Here is a 25,413-nt window from a genome sequence, read left to right on the forward strand (position 1 = left end):
AAAACTCAGTTTTGTGTAAGTGTTCTAGTTTCACGTGTGCCGTTGTGTGACAGCTCAAGGTTTGTCTGCCGGCCAGCTTGTTAGTGTGGCAAGACTGAAGGGTCATGGGAGCATTTGATTAACTGCCAGTCTGCTAATACATTATGCCAGGAACTGGACAGAGGAAGAGAAATAACAAATAAAACGCACGCACGCACGCGCACACACACACACACATGCACACACACACATGCACAGAGTCACATATGTGTAGACAGGAAAGGGGAGATCATAGAAACTTCTGTCAGCTTTAACTCCAAAGCCTTTTATTTGGCGTCTGTTTCCGGCCACTGACAGAGACGCATATGTTAGCGTATTAATTAATTCTCCATCGTGGAATCAGCCACAAATTCTATGGATATTTATTTAATTGTTTGTTTGTTGATTTAAACATAATCACGCCATTTAAAATTCTTAGACAGGGCCACCTAATGGAATTTTAATAATAATAATATTAATAATAATAATGTGTAATGTGTGTAATAATTTAAAAACAATATTAAATATAAATTTATTACGAATATATAAATAAATATCCTTTTTCTCAATTAATGATATATAATTGATTGTAATACTGATCTAATTGCTGTTTATTGAAATTTTGCATACTAGTGGAAATTAAGTATGACATTTTTAGCCATGTCATGCATGTTCAGTGTAGCAGATGTGTATATTTGGAAATATAGTAAAAATAAATTAAGGAAATACCTCACACGATAAATCAGTTGAGAATTAGATTGTAAAGGCTCTGTGAGTGATCAGAGCGGATTTAAATATAATCCTCTATTCTTTTTAGATCACTTTTATTATTCTAATAAATTTTGAAATGGTGATAGTGTTTTCACAGCCTGATCTTGACCAGTAGTACCCTGTGATATACAAGCTTAAGATTACACCATGTAGACAGTGTACCTGATGACTGTTTATTGCTCTTTTGGGACAATCATCAAGCTCCCTTATGTCTTAATCTCAGGTATCAGTTACCCTGTAGATGGAAAGAGGGAAGGAGAATGGGGAAGAAAGAGAGAGAGAGAGAGAGAGAGAGAGAGAGAGAGAGAGAGAGAGAGAAAGAGAAAGAGAAAGGGATAGGCCAGCAAAGGCTGTCATTAGATTTCACATTAATGTAATGTGGCTAATACTAAAAATGCACCCATCATTCTGCCACTACCTGAAACCCCAGAATCTTAAATTGTGTGTTTGGATTACTGTATATCAAAATAATTTCACCTCAAAACCAGCCACAAGTCTTGATCATAAAACAGACTCATTTTTCATTCCTCAGCCCTGACACATTTGGCTGTGTTTCTGGGTCACTTGGTAAGCCCAGTGTATACTTAGCTCCCCTGTTTGCGCCAAACTTTGGAAAAACTCATCGGCCTGAGCTCAGACCCTGTGGCTTTCTGGGCCGACGTTTATAGAAATGGGAGGACACTTTAATGTACCGTTATATACTAGGGGCACATGTCATCGCCTCCTCTCTCCCTCCATTTCTCACACTTCCACCATCATTATTCGCACATCCCTCGCTCCCCTCCTGTCTTCCTCTTCGTCTGGCGCCAAATTGTAGCCTCGGGCTTGCCGGGTTCGGGCCGTGCACAAGAGTACAGCATGTTCTGAAAGAACAGTGCGTTAACTCTGCAAAGATTTATAAAAGAGATGAGTATGGTAATTGAAAGTGTGAAGAGAGTTTTGTTGTGTACTTTATATCAGTACACCTTATTTTGTTTACTTTTATGTCAGGATACACTGTCACTGTCTATTGGTTATATATTTGGACAGACAGGACTGTTACAGCTCCACTGCTAAATGTCACCAAAAAAAAACCCCACCATCCATTTTGAGATTTTATAATCAGCTCAGTTTGCCTAATGTATTCAGTAAACCTTTTTAATCTATAGTTTACAGTTTATCGTGTTATTTTAGTCAGGTAAAAGACAGTAAACAAATACTAAAAAATAAGAGGGATAAAAAATATTATTTATTAGAGATGAATAGATCCTGCATCTGTTCTTTCCAGCTTAATTAGAATTCATCTTAAAACAGTTTTAATCCTTTTATTACCACTCTGTACCTTACAGTTACTAGCCTACCAGTTTAACTCATAACAAGCTTAAAATGGTTTGGCAGCTAGGCTCATGTATTGCTTTAGGACAGAGAGAAAGCAGAGCAGAGACAACACTTATATAAGGCAGGGAGGAAAAAACTATTCCAGTGGATAATAAGAAGGCACTGGTTTCATCAAACTTGTTTTACATCTTTAAATAAATATATATATATATATATATATATATATATATATATATATATATATATATATATATATATATATATATATATATATATATTATATATATATATATATATATATAAAAGCCTTAATAAATAATTTCAGAATGTCATAAAGAAGGGAGGAAGTAAAATAAGGGAGAGAAGGATGAAGAGAGCACGAATGCAAAGAGAGAAGGCAACCAAATAAAGCCAAGCACTAGGGGAGAGGTAGTGCATGCTATAGATAAGGCTACTAAAGGGAACTTGTTAGAACATTGTATCTTTAGAAGACCAACTTCCATGAAGAGGTTGTTAAATCTTTTTGGCTCCATTTTTATTGTATCTAGAGAGTCCATGGTTACCACTTTGAAAGCAACCTACTTTGCAGCGTTTTTGTTTCCGGTGAACAATATTTGGTGCTAAGACCGTAAAATTTCTAATCGATTGTTACCATATTTCCTGATGGAAAGAGATATGCACTTGTGTACATACAAAAAATGATCGAGCTTCAGAAGTGTATTCTACTTCCTTTACTTATTCTTATCATTCAGTCTCATTGAGAGCTGAGCAGCACTAAGGGTTAAACTCTAGCATCGCCCTTGGTGTGTGTGGGGGTGTCATTACGGAGTAGAAGACAGGCAGACAGACAGACAGATCAAACTAAATATCTAATGGGACCTGCCACCACTGCCTCCACCCAGCTATTTTTCTTGTTGCCAGTCCTCCCTCTCCCATCATTTTTTCTTCCCCATTGCTGCTACAATTGAGGTGATTTTTTTTTTCTCCTCCTAAAGCATACACATCAAGTCAAGGTCCGAACGCAGAGCCTGTTTCATTAAAACCTCCTATCTCTCTTCTGCCATTCTGTTGATCCCGTTTTTTTGCCAGGACTCTCGTCGCCTGGTTCTCTTAAGAAGCCGGGGAAATTCGATTTCAGCGCTCTGTCCGGCCAGACGAGGTCTGCCCGCATGCCGTTCACCCACCACCCACTGCCCATGCTGGCAGGAGTGAGACCAGGTGAGCACTCAGAGCCCCTAAACACCCACCCACCCCCAACACCACCCACCTCCACCCTCCCGCTTTCCCCAGTCTCCCCTCACTAAAGCCTCACACTCATACAGTGCTGGGCACCTTTGGTTTGGCCAAAGAGGTGAGGCTGTGTTTTGCCCTGTTGGGTTGCGGTTGGGTTTGGAGATTTGTGTGTGGGATCTCTCCTACCTTACCCACTTTTGGGTTCCTCCCTCACCTTCTTCTTGAGCTTTTATAATTTTTTTTTTTTTATAGCTGGTCTGTCTGTCTGTCAATCTGTTTGTGGTGGGACATTTTCAGTGGTGGACTTTGTTTCTGTCTGGTCTGGGGTGCAGTGCTTCACTTTCCTCATTCAGATCCATGCTCTGAGCTTCTCAAACAATGTTATTTCAACTGAATTGATTGGGGTTTTTTGTAATCAGAAATCAATGTTATTTGGTCAGGTGGTGTTTGTTTTTTTACTTAATTTTTTATTTCATTTTAACAGATCAAACCATCCAAAACCTCCTTTAAAACACCCACTAATTATACCTCAAATATAGAATTAATACTAATCAATACTTACCAAATATATGCAGTTAAAATACATGAGCCATATTTCTTTAAGAAGTCCTGGACTACATTAAAATACTGAATGTTGCTCATTTGTTTACAGTGGTTATACTGGAGCATCTTCTATCCTGTTTTACTACTACAAAATGGGAACATTTTGTGATTTTTTTTTTTTGTAATTTATTATTATTTTTTTTTACTTTTAAAGGACATTTGACCATCTTGTTTTAGCGAATTTTACAAAATGAAAGAAACATGTTTGCATGCACTTTTTGTACATTGTACTTGGTCTTAATCTTAGTTTTGCACACAGCGATTTTGCACTGAAAACCTGTAATCTTCTGTGTCACAGTGGCAGTCTTTCTTCGCTCTGCCTGTGTTTGCCTTGTTTCATTTTGTATCTCACATGTTATGTGGCTAGATCTGGTATAGGCCTTATGCTTCATTCCCTCCTTGTATGGTGGCCATGCGTTGTTTTTGTGTTCCCTGACTGTGTTTGGGGCTGCCGTTGCCCCGTGGCCCAGGCTCTGGAGTATGTGGCACTCTCACCAGTGAGCTTGGCCTCTGCCCAGTCCCTAATGGGATTAAAGGAGGTAGAAAGAAAGCCGGCGAGACAAGGGGAGAGGAACAGGCGATTGTGGGGGGATGAGCGAAGCAGGGCATTGGCTGCTCTCGTCTAGGGGAGCCGGGTGCTTGGCAGGCTTACTCGGGCAGCTGGAGGGACTGTTGGGATGGGCATAGGGAGGCTGGCACGCCTTGAGATGAGGGCGAGAGTTCATCCCAGTCAAACCAATCAAGATGAAGGAAGACCCACCATTAGAGTAAAGAAAGGAATAGCATGGTTTAATTTTCACTTCCATAAATAAGTGCTTTCCAAGCTATTTTACTCCTTCATGAAAAAATTATGAAAAATCCTTCATAAAACCACTGAAACAAGCAGTACTTGGAATTTGGTGTATGGACGTATGAATGTGTGCATGTATGTAGTACCACCACCTTTCATACTACATAAGGTCACAGTTGTCATCTGTGTATCAATCTGTTTCACGTCACTTATGCAGTTGTGGAAACAGGACTTTCCACATTTAATTCACTTATCAAATACGTTTCTGTGCACCTAACGCTTTTTGCCTGTCTGTCTCTCTCTTTATATGTGCATCTGTAGGGAGCCCCCGTGCCTCAGCCTCATCTCTGCACTTTCCCTCTCCCTCCATCATCCAGCAGTCGAGCCCTTATTTCACTCACCCCACCATCCGTTACCACCACCACCCGGGGCAGGACCCACTCAAAGAGTTTGTGCAGTTTGTATGTGCTGATGGACCGGGTCAAGCTGGAGGTCAGGTAAGATGCCCACAAAGCAGTCTTTCACAAAATAACTTAATAAATAATTTAAGTACACATTATGTAATGATCGGTTTGATTTAACAGGGTGTGCTGCTAGTTGGGTTACATATTAAAATAATATTTAAAGGAAGAAATTATAAAGCCAGTTTTATGTATTAAAATTTATATATGTATATGTATTTCCCAGTTTGCCATAGAAATTAAAATATAGCTATTGTGTTTTATTACTTCACCACATTTTACAGCATAATTTAATAATTTTCAGACATATCTGTTTATGCTTTATGAGCATAGATTTAATTGGTGAGCAGAAGACAAGGCCAGGTTTTTAATAACAATGTGAGAGCCCCCTGTCTTGTCTTCTCATGGGTTTTAGTTCGGTGTGAAAGCTAAGATTAAAAGGCAAGCTTTTAAGCCTCACTGTCTTCTTGTTGTGTGCCATGTGCTATTATCAATGCTTTGTACATTTCTCTCTTAATTTCTTCAATAAATCCTCATCTGCACCTCAATCAGCAGCAGATTCCATATATTTCATTCCAACATTGATTCCTCCTTCTGTTATGCTTTTTCCATTTGCTTTGATGTTGTGTAGTTAGTATTTTCTCTCTTGCCTATTTGAGTTAATTTCATTATTATGGATCTCATCATCCTTGTGCCCCTGTGTTTTGTGTTTGAAAAGCCCTCCATCTCGGTCGCTCCTTCACTGCTCCAGTGTCCGTGCCTGTGGTGAATCTATGATTTAGACACACACAGACATACACAAACATAAAAGCCTCCATACCCAAAATCGATGCACATTCGCCATCCTTTTGGTTGTTCCCCCCTTTTCAACACCTCACCACTTTCAGCCACGCCTATTGTACATCTCTGTTTGGAAAGAACCAGCGTTGTCTTGCCGTTTGGTCTTTGGTCTTGTCGCCTTATGGGGTGTCGGACGGCATCCACACTCCTCAACCTGTGTGTGTTGTCTGCAGCCAAACGGGAGCGGCCAGAGCAAAATGCCCGGCTCCTTCTTGCTGCCTCCGCCACCCCCTGTGGCGCGTCCAGTGCCCCTCCCCATGCCCGACTCTAAACCCAGCAGCATGCCCCTTGATGGCGGACTCACCTCGCCCGCATCTCCGTGTAAGTGATCCCCTCCCCGCCATTCTCAATAAACCCATGGACCAAAATTGGACTGTCCAGTCTATGTCCCCAGATTAACCCATAGAAAAACCCCAAAGTCTGCCCAACACACCATCTCTCTGTATATTTAGATTTTTTAACTGTGGCCCAATGCATTATAAAACATTCATTGTAATATTAGATGACTTTAGCTAGACGCTCATCCCGCTCCATGGCATCTTGATCAAATTCATTATACGTAATATAGCTTCACAATTCTAGTATTCTAATCAATTGTTTCAAAACAAAAAAAGGTCAAGACAAACTATTATTCTTTTTCTTCTAAGATCCATTACTCCAGTGTAACTCCATCATAGCTGCTTTTTGGTGATGGGTTTTATTTGGCCAAGGTAGCTAACGACAACAGTGTGATCCTGTTTACTTTTTGTGGTGAACAGCTACAAATACAATCTTTGAAGGGTACAAATTTAGGGCAGTTAATGTGGACTCAGATCACCTTCTTCATTTGACTTTACACTCCCATCTAAGTCACATAGATTAGTAAAATAAATGAACCCATCTTTTGACTTTTACGTTGGCTTGCTTTGAGTTCCATTTGGTTGAGTTTTAGCCGCAGATTAGTTTGCTGTTTTGGGATTGTGGAGACGTGATCGGGCCAACTCCAGTGCTGATCCACATTCAGTGGTGAAATACTGCATAGCTGTGCTATTTTGACCTAGTCCAAGAAGAACAGCTGATCTTTGATCAGTACAGCAGGGCTGTTCTAAAGGAGGCGTTTGGGGCATGATGGTTTTGGCATCTTCAAATTAATAACCCACCACAGCGGGGGCACTGGACGGAGCACTTTTGTCTTTTTTTTATGTTTTTTTTTTTTTTTTTTGTGTTTCTTACTTTTGTTCATAACTTTTGTTCTAGTTTTATTGTTGTCAGTGTCCTGAAGTCTGTCATTTGTTTACATCTAACTAACCCTTAACAATCAGTAATGTTTTCACAAACCTGTAACCACATACAAGAAGTCCTGATTATATCGTTAAAGGTACATCTCACTGGATACCTGTTTCTTTGGATAAATCATTGTACAACTTCCAAGGTGCAGCTGATGATTTAATTAAAATGATTCATTTTCATATACAAATAGGCAGACTTTTCAATTCTGCATCTTTTGTCACTAGCTGGAACACTTTATTTTAGAAAGCACAGTGGGATATACCTTTAAATAGCTCAGACCAAACTACTGGTTTCTTGAGGCACGTTTTATTCATGCTTCATCTATATATCAAAAATGCCTTCAAACTAACTGAACAACAATTTAGCAATGGCTTAGTTGTTTAATTGATGATATTTTGCAATGAAATAATAAAAAAAACATTTGTTTACACATTATGTTAACACATTTTGGCTGTTAAATTAGAAATTAGCCTCCATGCCTCATTCATACATCTGGTGATTTCTCTAATTTCTTGAACCAATTTGTGCTATGGAGTCCATCACATTCAAACTGCCCTACATTTGATTCTGACCTTCACTTCCCTCCAGATTTTTTTTTAAATCTACCTGTACAAAGCTATTATCTATGTAATATCATCTACCATGTTTGTATAGATGTTAAATCATTGTGGCATGAGAAAGAAATAAGAGAGATTCAAGAAAATAAAACGATCTTTAAAAAAAATCGCATCCCCCTAAAAAGTTTTACATGTGACGATCCCTTGAAGAACAAAAAATGAATTAAATGCTGATTTGTTTCTCTTTTCCTCTAGCATACTCCACGCCAGGCTCCACAACTCCCAACAGGTTTGTCAGCATCGGATCACGGGACAACAACTTTCTAAATATCCCCCAGCAGACACAAGTTAGTACCAAAACCAAATTTTTTAATTTTTTTATTTTAAGAATGTTTACATAGAAAATGATTTTGCAGACAGTCTGTACAGCAGGATGCCGGTGTATTAATACTAATTACCTAGATTCCCGAGACAAAAACATTGACAGAGTCTCTTAGATGTAAACGCTGTACACCATTAGTGTGTCAGTGTGGTCTCCCCATTGCTTTTCTTGCTCTTTGTTTCTCTCACTTGCTCTCCCACATACAATAAGCAGTGCGGTATGTTTATCTGGCCCATCTGGAGTAGTTCTCAGTGGGAGAGGTGCAGTGGAGGTTGATTTGAACGTTACGAGTGGGCAGCCTCCTCCATAAGCCACTGCACTTTACTCATTACTGTGTAAACCACACCCGCCTCGGGCCGGCTCCACAACACATGGCAACCATCTGAAGCTCTGCAGCTCCATCTCGCCAATGCTCTCACTCACTCCTTCTCTCCCACTGTTAGTCTTCCTTTCACTTTTCACTCCACCCCATTAACCCTTTTTTCGGCTGATTCAGTCTTCCTGTTTTTAGCTGACTCTAACTGGGGGTTTGACCGGCCTTCGTTTTGTTACCATTGGTTACCAATGCTTTATAAAAATAAATAAATAAATAAAAGACATCCAGAAAATGATCATATAAATAAGCACACTTGTTGCTCAATATAATAAAACAGTATACAAAAGTCCATCACAAAGGAATCCTTAAAACTTAAAAGTACAAGAGCTGAAAATTGGGTTTGCAGAGCTCCCTTGTGGCCAAACAAGAGGCCTGCATTGACCCTGTCCCAAGGAAGAATGTGAAAGCGAAGTGAGGGTGAGAATTTCAGCATGACCCCGCAAACTGAGAAGCCACGTCCTGACTGTCTGGTTACCCACAGCAACCAGACATGATGTCATAGCCAGTTGAACTTGAACTTGAGAGGTGGCAAGCAGAGGGGTGGTCGAAGTCAAAAAAGGGGGCTAAGAAAAAGGGTGCTAACTCCTGCCAAGGATTACACAGAGCGCGATAGAGCCGAGAGAGGGAGGAGCAGAGCACACAGGGGAAGAGTCGAGGCGATACCCGGAGCTGGGGGAGGAGGAAGGAGTGTTTGTGATGGGATAGCCTTTGTGTGTTTGGCTGTTTGGGGAGACTCAAGCAAAACACAAGCCGCTCCCCTGGAGGCAAAGTGCTTCCAAGACTTGACTCCCAGAATGTTCTCAAGCCACTTCAGCTTGGTTTTATATGCCAGTCTGGAGGAACCGAATCTCATTCTGCTGCTCATCGCCAGGCACCTCAAATGTACAATACAAACAACCCAAAACATCAAGTTTTCCTGAGATGTAGAATTATTTCATCAGTTAAAGATTGTTTATCGATTCCTACGAGTCGGGTTATATTATCTGCTCCAGAAGGTAGTTAAATATTTATTGTATAGAGGTAAACCACAATGATAATGCTGTTGAGGGGAGAAGTTCACAGCTCCATACACTCTTCCAAAAGGAGGACAGGGACAGGGTGGGGAGAGAGAGTACAACTTGCTTAGCAAGGCAATTGGGACATCTAGTGGACAACCTTGAAAGTTCAGGCGAGAGTATTAGCAAGGCTGCTGTTTTGAGTACTTTATTTTTGGTGTGCGTCTTCTAACACCTCTTTTCTCTTTTTGTTTCAGTCTTGGTTCCTCTGACAAAACTTACCTGCCAACAAGCAATTAAAATCCTGTCACTACAATCTGGAATCTTGAATCAGGAAACAAAGAATATCCCATCTAAAATTGCCCTCTGACCCTGTTGGTCCGACAGAACAACAAAGGAAACCAGCAAATCTTCATATCATTTGGAATGTTCTGATCCTGTCATCTTACAGCAAATGACCCCCTCCCCCTTTTTTAATAAGAGGATCACGTGACATTATGAAGGAGGACATGGAGTCTCTCAAAAACCACAGAAATGACAACGAAAAGCAGAAACACAAAAGAACATCCCGAAGAAGAAAAAAAGAATCTGTCACTTATATTGTGCAATGGCTGGGGACATTCAATAATGGTGAGGTTTTAATATGAAAAGCATAGATGTAGATTGGGACTTCAAATAAATGAGATGTTATGCATCCTGACATCTAGTATGGAGTTAAAGCTAAAACTAGCTAATTGTCCCTTCTGACACCATTTGTAGTTTAGTGTAGAAATTGGTCTCGATGTGCCCATTTCTTTAACAGCGAGCTTAACAACAATTACTTATCAGAACCACAATCAAGCAAAAATTAAACCTAAAGTATTGCACTAGAAAAGGAAAGTAAAACACTACTCTCATGTCCGCTATTAAATATAGGATTGACAGAAGAAGAAAAAAATGTTTGCACACAGTGTTTTGAGGTAAAAGTGAAAGTAGATATCACACACTAAAGTTAATATTGGATGTATATCAACAATCATAGAGGACAGTCTCTCAGTTCAGGCTGATGTAGGAAAACACACTATGACCTAGATAAAAACTACCTATGGAGGCTGTCCAATTAAAGAGATTCAAATTCAGGCCTTATACTCGCCCTTAGTGCCAATTGAATACCGACTGTAATCCCTTACAACCCTTACACACACACACATACACACATCAAGCCACTGCCATGTCTCTGAACTGCTGCATACAAATTGTCACATTGGTAATAAGGGAGTCAATTTTTATATTACTTTCCTGCTTGACATTCCAAATCAGAAACCAATACAATGCCTTACCACCTCTAACATTCTAGGACATTCATAGAACGTCACTGTTAGCATATTTTTTTAGCTGTGGTGTAGCATGAGCACCATTTCCAGGTAGACAGCACAGCCTTACTCGTCTTAGAGGAAACCTTCGTTCATTCGGGTTGTTAGCTGTTGATTGGCGGGAATTGAATACATGAAAAAATTGAGAAATACTAATGGGAAATTCTGCACGTCCTGATCGTCAAGAGTTCTGTTCTCATACAGCATCTGGGCCCTGGGTTCAGGGGTTTACAACATCTACATTATTTAATTTCACGGGTATGACTGACATCGGAGGCAGCCGATCACATCAAATCACTACAAACCATTTGAAAAAAAACTTTCCAGTACATTAATATGCACCTTTTGTCTTTAGTCGAGTGACAGCATCATGCCCCAAAAATCTCATAGTGACCTGCTGTTCGAAGAACCTGCTGCACATTATTGTGCACACACAAAATTCAAATTAATTGGGCGAGTTTTAGGATTCTGAAGTTACAAAGCACAGACACTCATTCAATGGGCAGAGCTTTGGAAGCTTTAAACTTTAAATCTTATTGTCATAGTGAACAATTATGATACTTACATGAATTGATGAATTTGATACTCACATATAGTTACACGTTTTTCGAAAAAAACACTGTAAAGGTTCAGTGGACGTTCACTTTCCTGGCTGGAAGACACACCCCATCCTCTCTGAACTGTTTACTCTCCCATGCGGCTGTGTTCCAAGAACACGAGGCCTCACTGCGGAGCAAAAGAGTGTTGTAGTTGTTATTTAGAAGGAGAGGGGTATGTAATAATGGCCATTTAGATAACACATTGCTTTATCTGCTATGTTCACACCCTCCTTAGGGATTCATTGGATTTGCAAATAGTAGAGCATGTTCAGAGCATGGCCTAAGACACACACACACACACACACACACACACACACCTTCCAACTGACTGATTTAAAGGGAAGCCTTGGATTAATATAGGGCAATCCAAATCTGCCTTTACAGTACAATGTCATGCTGACATCGTCATAAATCAGCTAGTTTTAACCATCAATTTAATTTTTAGCCGTATTATTTGACTCACCGAGCTCACAAAATAACTGGACTGCCTGATTCTGTGTCTCACTGCAGGGAAGCGCGGTTGCCGAACGGCAGCCACGTCATCAGCGTAGTAGAGGACTAGCATTGCTAAATGAGAATTAATGATGGCGATGGACTTTTCTTTTCTAATCAATGGAAGTGCCTCTGTATTCCCATTATGCAATTTGTTAAACATGAATTCAGGTTATTTTTCTCACATATAAGCTATAGAGAAAGAAATTTTTATGTCTGGAGCAAAACAAGTGGCAAGTGACAGCTCACTAATTACAGACATCTTTATATATACAGGAGATATCCATATATATTTATATAAACATTTTTTGTTTTGTTTTGCATAATAAGCTCAGTGGCAGTCTAGTTATTTTCTGAATTTATGGCAGCATTACAATTAATAAACAAGTTCTTTTTTTTTTTTTCTTTTTTTTTTTTTTTTAAGTAGTACCAGTCTCAAAAACCCGGTTATACACTCAACATAGGAAAAGCCCAACAAGCATCAAGTCCCTGGAAAATGAAAATAAAAAAAAGGAAAAAAAGAAATAGAAAATGTATTTCTATAGTAAACAGTATCAGTAGTGTTGAGGAGAAAGCTGTGGCTTTTGAGTTCTTTTGTGTTTGGATGGGAAGTATTTGTAATTGAAAAATTATGTATGTTGATTGAGCCATGTGCAATGCCTTGGGTAGAGAAATGTGTTCGTCTGTTAGATTGTTAGAGGGTGTGATAGAAGAAGGGGGGGAAAAAATACCCCTTCTGTTATTGTTTCAAGTCCAAAAGGTCCGGGACTCTAAACTACAGGGCAGAGAGAAAAAAAAAGTCTTTGTAAGTTTTGGGAGTTTTTTTTAAATCTTTCTTTCTTTTTTTTAATAGCCTTTTTCCTTTTTTTTTATGTTTATTTGTAATGATTTGTTCTCAAAACTTGGGAGGGCTGAAGAAACAGTTTTGCAACACATCGAAAAATATATATATCACTAAATGAAACTGGTGCTTTTTATGGAATACAGTACATTCAAACTCTATTATACATAAATAAAAAACAAGTAAGTGTTATCATAAACGCAAAAATTTTTAGGAAAAAAAAAAACATGCATACTCTATTTCTTGTTTAGAATTTAGTAAAGGGGGAGGGGTTCATTTTAGCCTAAAAAAAAAAAGGCTTTTTTCTCCCATCAGAGAGGTTCAGTCACAGAAGGTGGATAAAATCCAAATCAATAACAAATACACAGAAGTCCTGAGAAGGAAAATCAGAAAGGAAATATTGTTTACAATGTAAAGTTAAGAGACACAGAAGAAATTGCACTATGTATTTGGCAGCCATAAATACACATTACTTATCATGACGATGCTTAGTCAGTTCTGTTCAGGACATTATCCTGTGAGAAGCTAGAGCATTGATGGCGTTTGTACATAGAGATTTAAAACAGAGCCAGACTCAATGACAAGGTCTACCCTTTCCTTGGGAGATGCTTTTAATCAACTCGATCGCCCTTGAAAATTGTCGGTTCAGCGGAAATGAGACCTTTCCTATGGTAGCTGTTGTTTATTATTAGCCTCCCCTCATTAAATACTCACGTAAGCCGATCCGAACATTATTTTAACCAATGAAAACGTTGCAAAGTGAACCCCACCCCCTCTTCTAAACCAACACCCCCTCCCGGTCCCAATGTAAATTACTCTAAACTCTAAATATTTGTTTTGTGATGTAGTGTTAGACTCAGAGCATCTTCAAGGTTGTCCCTAAAAAAAGTGCCTTTGTTCACAGACTCCATCTTGTAATCCTCAGTGCCCGTCTCAGAAACCCCTCTTTCAGCCCGCTTCTATATTCTGTCCTTCTTCAAGCTCTTCAAAGCAGTATATATAGTAATAAAGGAAAAATTGGTGTGACTTAGTTCCTCTTTTTATTGTTGATGCTGAAATTGAAAAAAAAAGAAAGAAAAATTGAAAAAAAAAAAAAAAAACCTTCTTGTCTTGCTTTTCCTTCCTCTGTACGCCTTTCCTTGTCTTCTGCCTCTCTTGGACACTGGAATAGTCTGTAGTCGCATAACCATCTCCTTTCCTGCCCCTTCCCCATTTTCATTGAATGGAGGGGTTTTTAAAAGAAAAAAAAGAAAAAAAAAAAGAAAAAACTTTTTTGTCTGAGCAGAATGCAGTTAGCTTACATGTTATTCTTGTCTGTATGCTTCACATTGTATACCATACCGATCTCTTCAGCTTCTCCATTGAACAGTTAATGTAAGTGAACAAGTTACACCAGTGGGCTCTGGCGGGATGTCAGTCAAAGGGGGTATGAAGGGTTAAGGTTTCAACATGGAGCAGTTAATCATATTTTAGTGAAGGCGGAAACTGGTGGACGTAGGAAGTCCTCTTAAAAGGTGCTGGAAGGATTTAAGGCTGCTGGGGTACCATAGGTTTGTGACTTGTTTTGACTATTTATTCATACTTTTTTTTTTTTTTTTTTGCCAAAATCTTTTCTTTTTGTTAATAATGCATATTTAGGTGGTACAAATGCCACACTGAGAATTCTTTGTAGATAATGCACCTTTGCAGTGGTTATACGAGACCAGGTATTTAATACTTGGGGGGGGGGGGAATTTACCTGACATTACTAAGCACCTTATTACGGAATGGGTACAGCAATGGATGAAAGAAATTCAATAACGTATTTAAAAAAAAACAAATCTAAATGAAAGAAAAAGAGGAAAAAAAACGAAATTCCAGCATAATCTGCAATTATGAGCCAAACCCCTCAGACCAAACCGACAAGCTGCATGCCATCAAACCTGAACTGTAGTGATAATTAAGGTGCCTTGAAAATCAGTGAAGCACCAGCAAATGAATAATCTCAGGCCTACAAATCACAGCCTGATTGTTGTCCCACATAAATATGCAAACTTTTCCTAAGTACATAAAGCCAGCAAATGTATCAGTCATGATTACAAGAGATGAGATTACAAGAAAAAAAAAAAAAGCCATAAATGTTGTGGACAGAACTCTCCCAGGGCCTTGTCCCTTCCTGGCGCTGACCATCTGTCTTTTTCGACATTTTTCTATTTCCTCTTGGGGTTGTGTTTTTTTTTTTTTTTTTTTTATAATAGTTTGTTTTGGGTGTTGGGATAAGTAATAAGCTTAGAGTAGATCGATTTCCCAGCAGCCTTTGCCCTGGCCCGTAGCTTCTTCACTAACCCTTAAAAAGCTATTGCCCTTTTTATAGACATGCCCTCCAGAGCTCATGGTGAAATGCATGTGTTAATTACAATTTCTTTTCCATAATAAGAAAAACAGTTTGAAAAGAGCAGCACCTTTAACTGATTGAATAAAAGGATGTTCTTGACTGTAAAAAATGACTGTTTATTTTGACTTTGACATGTTTAACTATATTTTTAAATCTCCCAAGCATTTGTTGTCCAATATTTCCAGCTGCAGCACTAGCTGTTCATTTCTAAGCGCATTTTTATTAAACCCTATCCTCGGCAGTGCGGGTATGGATTCAGAAGTGATCCTGGGAGCATAAGACAACCAATAAGCATAAGGCAGGAACACGTTCTTAGTTCACAGACAATCTATAGTAGCCGTTCTACCCAGCAGTATGGTTTCAGAAGATGGTAAGAAATCCTTATACGAACAAGGACAAGATGCAACAATATGTGCCAATATGCCGCCTTAATTAGATCTGCAGTTTTATGACATTTATGACATTATCTGTATTTGCTGTTGTCCCAATAATGCTGTTAATGATTTTTGCATGCAGCTTTATTACTGCATTGGTTATTATTAATTGGTATTGATATTACAGTTAGAGTTCTTGTGCCAAAATCAAGACATGTTGCTTTGCACTCAAAAATGAACTCAATAATTGTAGAAAATAAGCATTCATTCATTACCAGTAAAAACACTGAGCAGAGTGCAGTGAATCTGGAGTCTCTAAATGCAGTAAGGGGAATTTAAGATCAGTTGATAGCAGGTCACTAAGCAGATACAGTAATACAGTAACATCTGGGGCAAGTAAATATAACACCTGCATGTGTTTGGACAATGAGAACCCAGAAGAAACCCACATGAACATGTGAGGTGGCATGGTACCTTTCAATTCAATTCAGTGTTATTGGTATAGCACTTATAATAATAATAATAATAATAATAATAATAATAATAATAATAATAATAGGTATGGTGACAAAGCAACATTACTAAATAAATATAAAAATAAATGTATATATATTTTAGGCACATAAATTAGTCCCCTTATGTCTATCGCTAATGAGCAAGTCAATGGCAACAGTGGCCAGGAAAAAACTCCCTGCGACGACAAGAGGAAAAAGGAACCATCTTCACCTTGGTGACCCCATTACACAGAATCTCACAAAAGTGAGTACACCCCTCCCATTTCAGCAACCATTGCAGTACATCTTCTCAAGGGATAATCCTATAGGAATAAAATCTATTTTAGAGTAGTCAGTGTGCAGCTTGTATAGCAGTACAGATTTACTGTCCTCTAAAAATAACTCATGTTTTTGTCTGTTTGACAGGACCATAGAAATTTGTGTATCTTGTATTAGAGCAGTTAAAATTTGGTGCTTTAAGTACAATTATTTCATACTGACCACTGAATGTGCAACATGGAACCTCATGGCAAAGAACTCTCTTGAGGATTTAAGAATTAGAATTGTTGCTCTTCACAAAGAGGGCCTGGGCAATAAGAAGATCAGTAACACCCTAAAACTAAGTTACAGTACAGTGTCCAGGGTCATAAAGGTTTTCCGTAGACGGGTTCCGTCATCCCAAAAGGAAGCCTCTTCTGAAGCTGTCTCACAAGAAAGGCCGCAAACAGTTGAATGATGCATGAATTACTGAAAAAATGTCTTGTGAGACCAAGATAAACTTGTCAAATGGATTCCAGCATGTGGGGTGAAACCCTGGTGAGGAGTAACAAAAAAATTGTCTTGCCTACACCCAAGCATGGTGGTGGTAGCATCATGGTCTGGGGCTGCATGAGTTCTGCTGGTACTGTGGAGCTGCAGTTCATTGAGGGAAACATGGATTCCAACATGCACTGTGACATTCTAAAGCAGAACATGATGCCCTACATTTAGAAACTGGGCAAAACGGCAATTTTTCAACATATTAACGACCCCAAACACAACACCAAGAGGACAACTGCCTTGCTGAGGAAGCTGTGGTGAAGGTGATTGAGTGGCCAAGTATGCCTCCTGTCCTGAATCATATTGAGCACCTGTGGGGCATCCTCATGCAGAAGGTAGAGAAGCATGATGTATCTAACATCCTGTAGCTCTGTGATGTCATTATGGAAAAGAGGAAAAGGATCCCAGCAACAACCTGTGCAGCTCTGGTGGATTCCATGGCCAGGAGGATTAAGGCAGTGGCAAATAACAATGGTACTCAAACAAAATATTGACACTTTGTACAGTTTTAGCATGTTCACTTAGGGTGTACTCACTTTTGTTGTGAGCTATTTTGACAATAATGGCTGTATGTTGTTATTTTTGGAGGACAGTAAATCTGTACTGCTATACAAGCTGCACATTGACTAAAATATATCCAAGTTTCATTTCTATAATATCGTCCCTTGAGAGGATTATACTTTATTGGTTGCTGAAATGTAAGGGGTGTACTCACTTTTGTAAGATACTGTAGTTACACTGTTATACTGTAGTTATATATTATGCTGTTGAGTTTATGAATTGTTCACTGATGGACACTTAAATGCAGTGGTAATTGTAGCCATAAGCAACTGCAGCTACCCATTTCCATGGTTCTCCATGTCAACCAGACAACACACATGACTACATTATTTGTAAATAAATAAAGTAATTACATTTAATTAGCCAATTCTCTGAGGAGGTATTTCTGAAAAATATTTTCTATCCGAAGGAAATATGTGCCAAAAGTATTAACACCCCCAAAGATCATAAACAATAAATGTAAACAAATGGTCACGCTTGCATAGCTTATTTAATTTACAATTGCTTTTATTTCTCTGTGACTCTCTGCATGTTTTATCTCAAAATATGGACACTGCAAAGGCTACAGCAAAGCCAGAAGCTCATTTGGACATTAATCTTTTGTAAACACTGTGCCATGAAATGGATATTTGAGCCAAATGTAATGGACAGAGTATTAAATATATTTATTACAAAAGCATAATCATTTATAGCAGGTATTACAGTAATCTACATTTGTTTCTCAGGATTAGCTGTACAGGGTTGTTCCTGCACAAAATTTACAGATTTATTAAAAATCATCAGATGATTGGAAAAAATAGTCATTCAGATATTTGAGTATTTAAATCTTTTTTTCATTTGGCTAAACCATATATATATATATATATGACCATTTACTAAATATGATTATTAAAACACATATAGTGTTGATATCTATTAAATTAACTTTAAAAAAGAACTAATGCACACAACACACTCATGGATGGTAGATGTTGCCAAAATCACAACACACCCAGTCAATCAGCTCAGAGCGATGAAACCAAAGAGAGATCTCTTTTTGTGCCACTTCAGGTGAGTCAGAGGCATGCACAACATTTCTAAAAGGAAACAAAAGAAAGCCAAAGACCAAAAGGGTGTTATTAATAATCTGTCCTTTAAAATTAAATACAGTAATCCCCCGTTTATCGCGGTGGTTACGTTCCAAAACCGCCCGAATCAACGAATAAACGGACTCCACCCCAAAAATGCTATTTTATATCTACAGTACTTTACTGTATTAACATTTTTTTTTTTAAATAATAAATAATTATATTTTTATGAATATATTTCATTATTAATCATAAAACTCCATAAAAACAATTCCCTATAAGTTTTTTTGTCTTTCATGCTATCTGATAGAGACCAGGAAAATCAGCCAAACAAATTAATTATGTGGCAAATGCAGTCCCGTGATAAACGAGGGACATGAAATTCGAACCGTGGTAAAGCGAGGGATTACTGTACATTAAAAATCTTGCAAATGTTACGTTATTATCAGTGATATGGAATGTGTATATCTACCTGCTAACATGAATGCTAAAGTCTCCTCTCAGAGTTCCAGGTGCAGCTTCAGCTGGGTTTGTGTCTCCCACTAGCATTCGTGTGGACTTGATTACATTGTGGCCCTCCCAAACCTATGAAACATGAAGGCGTGAAGACTGTTTCTTCAATGTTTTACTTTCTTTATTTAGCCCATTTAGTCTTGCTCTATATTGTCACTTAAACCATGTTAAAAATCATATACTAATACTAGGAGAATTTAATTGAATCTAGCTTTCCTTCAACATTACCTAGTTGGTTGTTAGAAGTTCATGTCAACCTTTTTGTAACACTTTTCATTAAGGTTTCCTAAAGTAAATATTTTAGCACGTTAGCATCTTTAATAGACCGACTAACACTTAATTGTTGTTTTTAAATTAAAACAAATAAGGCAAATAAATAACACCATCATTTAATCAATACTTACTTAATAGTTAAGTGAGAATAAACTCACAATGACCAAGTGCAGTTGACCCAGTTTAATCCTGAGCCATTAAGCAATTTCAGGTTTCCTCCAGGTTCTCTGGTTTTTACCCGCTTTCCAAAAACAGTTGAAAAATGCACCGGTTGCATTGCTAATGTGTGTGACTAAATGTGTAAATGTGTGTAGTGTGTATTGCTGCCAGGCAAGCCTTTACAGAATGGGCTCCAGAACCAGGATTAGGTGGTTACTGAGGACCAGCAAAGACTAGTATAAAAACATCATGTTTAACGCTTGTATGTGATATAACTTGTAAAATTTATGAAAAATGAGTGTTAAAAGGCAATTGCAAATATATTCTTGTGGAGACCAGAGATGTTTTCAACTGAGCTAATGTGTTAATTAATAAATTACATATAGTTTATTAAAGTGAACCAATGCAGCAGATAAAATATTAAAAAATTGTATATTTAAAAATGCTAAATTTGTCAAACTGAAGAAAAACAACAATGTGCTAACATTTTCCATATGAGCTGAATATCAATGTTGATTATATATTTTATTAGAGCTTTAGACAAAGAAATATTTATTTAGCTACTGTCTAAGAAAAAATATTTACTCCAGATAAAGAGGGAGATGGATTTTACACATAATTCTGACATCATGGCAGAGTGAATATGATTCCCTAAGTGTTTTATAATGCACTACTGCACTGAAATGCAACCACTGTCCAACTATTTCATGTTTGTTTGTTTTTTTAAGAGAAGTGCCTTAAAGTGTTGTTTCCTATTCTTGTCATGGATATAAAGGATAAAGGAATGATTCTTAAGTTGTTTCTTGTTTCCAAGTCTATTAATAAGTATTTCTGAATAATTTTTAAACTATGATTATTGTTAACAGGACCTAGGTTTTTTTTGTTTAGTTTTTTACAAAATTTAGCAGACGCCCCGCAAAAGTGCTAATTAATAAATGAACACCTATTCAGTAGGTTGCAGCAATTGGATGGCAATTTTTACACTTGCACTTACACAAATGTCTTCATGTAATGTCTGTATCTTAGTAATGCATCTTCAATTATCACAAATGAAGGCAGTTAGATATTGTTTTTTTGTGAATCTGCATGTATTTGTGAAACTGCTTAAATAATCAGCACAAAAGACATATTATTATCTTAAAGATAAATGTTTTTTTTAGCCATTGCTGGCAAGTCTTTTATTTTTTTTAGAGATCCTCACCATTGCCACCACAGGCCCTGAAGTCATATACTGCAGTACACTGGGGTAGAATGGTTTCTTACGAAGAGCCACATAGTGCTGGGACAGTAATTCTTCAGATACCTAAAAACATATATAATCAAATGTATTAATGAAGTGATAGTACTTGTTTTCTATTGTAGATTTATAGTTTTTGATAAATTATTATTCATGTGCCCTCAACCAAAGGAGAAAAAATAAAATGAAAAATTATGTTTGTCTTTTACACACATTCTACATTTAGGGTTAAAAGGAATCCCTAAATGAAGGAAAATACATACACACAATTTACATATACACAATTTAATCAGAAATTGTATCTAAATCAATGTAATGAAGTAAATGTCTTTGCCAGCACTTTTTGTAACTCAGAACCACCATGTGTGTGTGTGTGTGTGTGTGTGTGTGTGTGTGTCTATGCACATGAAACACAGCAAAAGCAAACACTCACCTGCACCATCTTCAGACCTACCAAGCGGAACCCTCGCTGCTCAAAGCTTTTAATGATCTGACCAATCAGACGCCTCTGAACTCCATCCGGCTTGATGGCAACCAAAGTGCGCTCTTTCACTCCAGGAATGTCTGTATAAAGGTTTCATGTGCTTAATCCTATTGCAGGTTTAGGTGTGCATACAGTATATTGCATAATATTCACTGTCCATAGACACTAAAAGGAACAAATAAAGAAGAAGTTATTTATCCAAATTATAAATGTTTTAGTATACACTTACAATACATTGAGCCTTAATAACCTCTGCTTGATTTTAATTTCCTGTCAGCAATTTGGGGTGTGAATCATCCCTTAATCGTAACACAATAAAAACCTTTATCTAATAGTCCATAACCTACTTACTCCCTTATCTCAAAGAAAAAACATTTTCTTTTCTGCACATTTTATTATTCCTACAGATTTTCCTCACTAAAGGAATTTACCTGCTACTTAACCATATATAAAGTCATTTCAACTTTGTTTTTCCAACTTTTACATTACAATGCATACACACTTGACCAAAGAGTACTTTCTTGAAAATGTGAGGTGGATATTATCTGTAAAGTAAATCATAATGTCATGATCACATTACTTCCTGTGGGCTCACCACCTGCAGGAGGGACCGTAAGGGACCGGTGGTGAGAGGATTGGGCAGCAGTCGAAGGCGGGGGCCTTGACAGCCCGATCCCTGGACACAGAGAAGTGTCTGGGGAATCTGCTTAGACTGCTGCCCCCGCAACCCGAATTACGGATAAGCGGGTGAAGATGAAATGAAATGATCACATTAGAGGACACACAGACAAACTCACAGGATATTGTGCTGATATTGGTTTTAAAATGATAGTTTTGGATGTTGAGGATGAATAAATATTTGGTGTAGATTAGTGTGCGTGTATGAGAGGGGGGGGGGGTCGGGGAGACTTTTTTTTTTTGTTAATAGTATCTAAGAATATTTTTTTTAAAAGCAATATTTATCCATTCCTGGCACTGATCTTGGATTTAATTTTATATTTCTCACAGCTCAGTTGTACAGAATATAAAAAAGGAAATTCCTGTAAGAGTGCACGTGAAAAAAATAGTTTCACTAATAATTTAATCTAGAAACCACGCAGGAGCACTGCTAGAGAAAAGAGTCACAGAATACTGAAAGACCGAACACAGTACTCGAGTTAAAATGTTGGTTGTGTCGATCGTGTGTGTTGAAGTCCTTACCACAGAAGTATCCTGCTTGGATAAACTCTACACCAAAGGTGCCAAATTCAATCAATTTCCTATGAAGGGCCAAATATCAACCTTTACTGAGGTCAGTGGGCCAAGAATAAATGGTGGATTATACCAATATTATGCACAATAGTTCAATGCCTAGTATAGCTATTCATTAACATTTAATGAAAGACCTCCTTTCCCATTTATTTCTTCTTTATAATGGGTTAATTCAGCTTTTATTGTTATTCCATCTGTTTACAGTACGGTACACAGTAAAATGAAACAATTTTCCCCCATGACCATGAGGCTGCTCTATGAGACAGCATATTTTTACAAAAACAACACAAAATCAAACGGAGATACAACATATAATGCATGGGTGGGACATTTAGTGCAAAAAAAACAAAACTTTGAGAGTCAAACATCTGATTGTGAGTGACTGAATGAGTGTGGGTTCTCATATATGGCATGGCAGCTCAAATAAAAGGTCACCACAGGTCAGCTTTGGCTTGCAGGCCCTAGCTTTACCTCTCTGGTTTACATACTCATAACACCTTCCCCGTTTCAAATCGTGTCTGACTTTAAATAACAATAATAACACTTCCTGTTTGGTTCCTATGTACGTTTTCATCGCACTAACACTGGCTAACATTGTTCACCTGTTTCTTCATATTACTGACTATTACACACCGTGAAATATTATCACAGAAGAACACGGAAGTAAAAACTGGTTGCTGATTGAAAGGTCAAAATATTAAATCAACGCGTCTAATTCAATATAAATCTTCTAGCAAAAAGTTTTTAATGTTCACAAATGTGATACTGTTCAGGTGTTTTTCGACATAATCGCATAAACCCATATGTGGTAGGGGTTTAATGAAGACTATTAACCTGTATATGAAATATAAAATGTTTTCAATAAATGGCAATGAAAAAGTATTGTTTTGTTTCCTGAATTGTGATGATGTGTGGATTTAGACGCTCACTGGCCTGAAATTAAGAAACAATTATAAAAATCCAAATTTCACCTAAACACAACCTAAACTATGGGCCATCCCATAATAATTATATCTGAAACAGGATGTTAGATTGAGGTAATATATTTAATATATACTATTTCCTGATTGTTTATCTGATATGGTTTGAATTGTGAGCATTTACTCGTGTAAAACTAAAATTCAAATGTAAAAATGTACATTTGTTATAGAATAAAAGGCTCACAATTGAAGTGTCTAAATAAAAGAAAACCGGGATAGTTCAGGGCGCACGCGCACGCGCACACACGCACCTGAGGCGCTGCCGCTGTTCCGTGCTGCTGTGTACTGCGGCATGATCATCCTGCTCCCGCTGCTCGTGAGAAACCTCTTGACAACGCATCGTGTTACAGCCGCCATCATTACACCAAAAAAAAATGTCACTCCGTCACCTTGATGTCAACTTGAGGAAGCACGCTACTGTCCTGCTCTGTCCCAAACTCTGAGCTTTTCTCCTCACAGAGCAGTGATCAAAACACACAACACACATACGGTCATTCACCTGACGGGTCACATTCAGGACTAAATTGTTTAATAACATTACAGGTCATTACATTACATAGTTAAACTAATCAGGGGAAAGCTGCAGGACTGTACTTAAAGAAGAAAGAAGCGTAGTACTAAAACACAAGTACTAATAGAGATGGAACTAAAAGCTTAGAAATTGCACGCGTGGTAGGGTGGGATTTCATATGAAAGCCTTTCCAGTTAGAATGCAATTGTGTAGAGTTGTGTAAGGATTGTTTTTTGAAGGGAAAAAAAATATATATATATACTACTGGTTTTAAATGTAGGCTACAGCTAATCTTTAGATATGATTACTAAAGCCTGTGACTAAAATGATCTCCAAAATTCAGTTAGAATAGAAAAAAGTACAAACAATTAAACAAGTAGAACGGATCTTAATCCAGCAGAGAGTCAAGAAATGCTGTGGTTCTTACTAAAGATAACAACGTAATTTAATGCTTTTCCTGTTTGGATTTTGAAGCATTTAGAACATGAAAATGAGGTCTCTAGTCTCCAAGCAAATACTGCAATATACACGCTTAAATCAAAGTTTATGTTGGGACAAGGTCACAAAACAAACATTACCCTTGCACATGGAACAAGTGGGATGCGTGTAAGGGACAGTGAACACGTCTGAACAGGGATCAGAACACACACTTCATATACAAATAAATCAAATGTGCCGTAGGCTACTGACCCATGCAAAGCTCAGTGTGGGGTTTTTTTCTTCTTTTTTTTTTGCGTTCTCTTGTTTGGATTTATAGCATAAAACGGGTGTATAGCATAAAACGGGCTTTAAATCTTCCAAACACATTAGACTTTCTAATTTATCTTGTTAAATGAGGGGATAAATGCTACATTCAGCAACAAAACATACTTTCATTCAAACGCTACATAAGATCACAAATCAGTTTTATTTATTTTTCTTTAATTAGCCAAAGAACGTGCCAAAAGAAACTGACAAATTAGAATTGATGCCATTTATTTTTCTGAAGGGACCAACATACTCAAAAGCTGGCACTAAACGAAAAGTTTTCAGAACCATGATACACCATGACACATTTATAATAAACAAAGCAACGAAACTTAAATAATTCATTTGACTCCGTCATTACACAGCTTAGAGTTTACTTATTTTGAAAGATGCTGAAAGAATGGTTTATGCCTTCATATCAACACACTTTGACTTCTATAATGGTCAATTCTTTGGCATCTTTGAAAAAAATTCTACATATTAAACACTAATCCATTAGCATTTAGAAGTTCAAGTGCTAAAGGACTTGTACTCACCCAAACTCGTTCTCATACACAAACATTCAGCACTCATGACACTCATGCTCCCAACTGCTACATGGGTTTCACAAAGAATTAAGACAAACTCCACTGGTCCACCAGTACTGGCCTACTGGTAGAGCCTAAGAACCAGA

The 25,413-nt window shown here is 37.7% G+C and overlaps 2 protein-coding genes across 2 annotated transcripts in view; one reads left to right on the plus strand and one right to left on the minus strand.

The window, feature by feature from the left end:
* nfixb (nuclear factor I/Xb) overlaps window positions 1-10,549 on the plus strand; it is a gene marked incomplete at its 5' end in the record, with an annotated part of 134,724 nt that extends 124,175 nt beyond the window's left edge. The window contains 5 exon segments of the mRNA XM_083566014.1: window positions 3,196-3,324; window positions 5,054-5,229; window positions 6,207-6,354; window positions 8,115-8,206; window positions 9,870-10,549. Of these exon segments, the coding sequence (XP_083422140.1) occupies window positions 3,196-3,324; window positions 5,054-5,229; window positions 6,207-6,354; window positions 8,115-8,206; window positions 9,870-9,884 (560 nt within the window). The 3' untranslated portion in view covers window positions 9,885-10,549.
* Window positions 10,550-14,143: 3,594 nt separating this feature from the next.
* nme4 (NME/NM23 nucleoside diphosphate kinase 4) lies at window positions 14,144-24,193 on the minus strand. The gene is made up of 5 exons (XM_083565998.1): window positions 23,734-24,193; window positions 21,201-21,331; window positions 20,732-20,833; window positions 19,058-19,170; window positions 14,144-18,594 (listed from the first exon to the last, which is right to left on the minus strand). Exons 1-5 carry the CDS (start codon window positions 23,840-23,842, stop codon window positions 18,474-18,476), a joined length of 576 nt encoding a protein of 191 aa, XP_083422124.1. The 5' UTR covers window positions 23,843-24,193; the 3' UTR covers window positions 14,144-18,473.
* Window positions 24,194-25,413: the final 1,220 nt, after the last annotated feature.

The sequence above is a fragment of the Silurus aristotelis genome (assembly GCF_946808225.1).
Source record: "Silurus aristotelis genome assembly, chromosome: 17".
NCBI classification, from domain to species: Eukaryota; Metazoa; Chordata; class Actinopteri; order Siluriformes; family Siluridae; genus Silurus; species Silurus aristotelis.

Bases quoted from the DNA above. Each gene is read 5' to 3' on its own strand.
- nme4 (XM_083565998.1), bottom strand. From the start codon at position 23,842: ATGATGGCGGCTGTAACACGATGCGTTGTCAAGAGGTTTCTCACGAGC. The intron at 21,332-23,733 runs GTGCGTGTGTGC...ACCTTTATACAG, and splicing joins GAACAGCGGCAGCGCCTCAG to ACATTCCTGGAGTGAAAGAG. The intron at 19,171-20,731 runs GTGAGGATCTCT...CATGTTTCATAG, and splicing joins CAGGGCCTGTGGTGGCAATG to GTTTGGGAGGGCCACAATGT.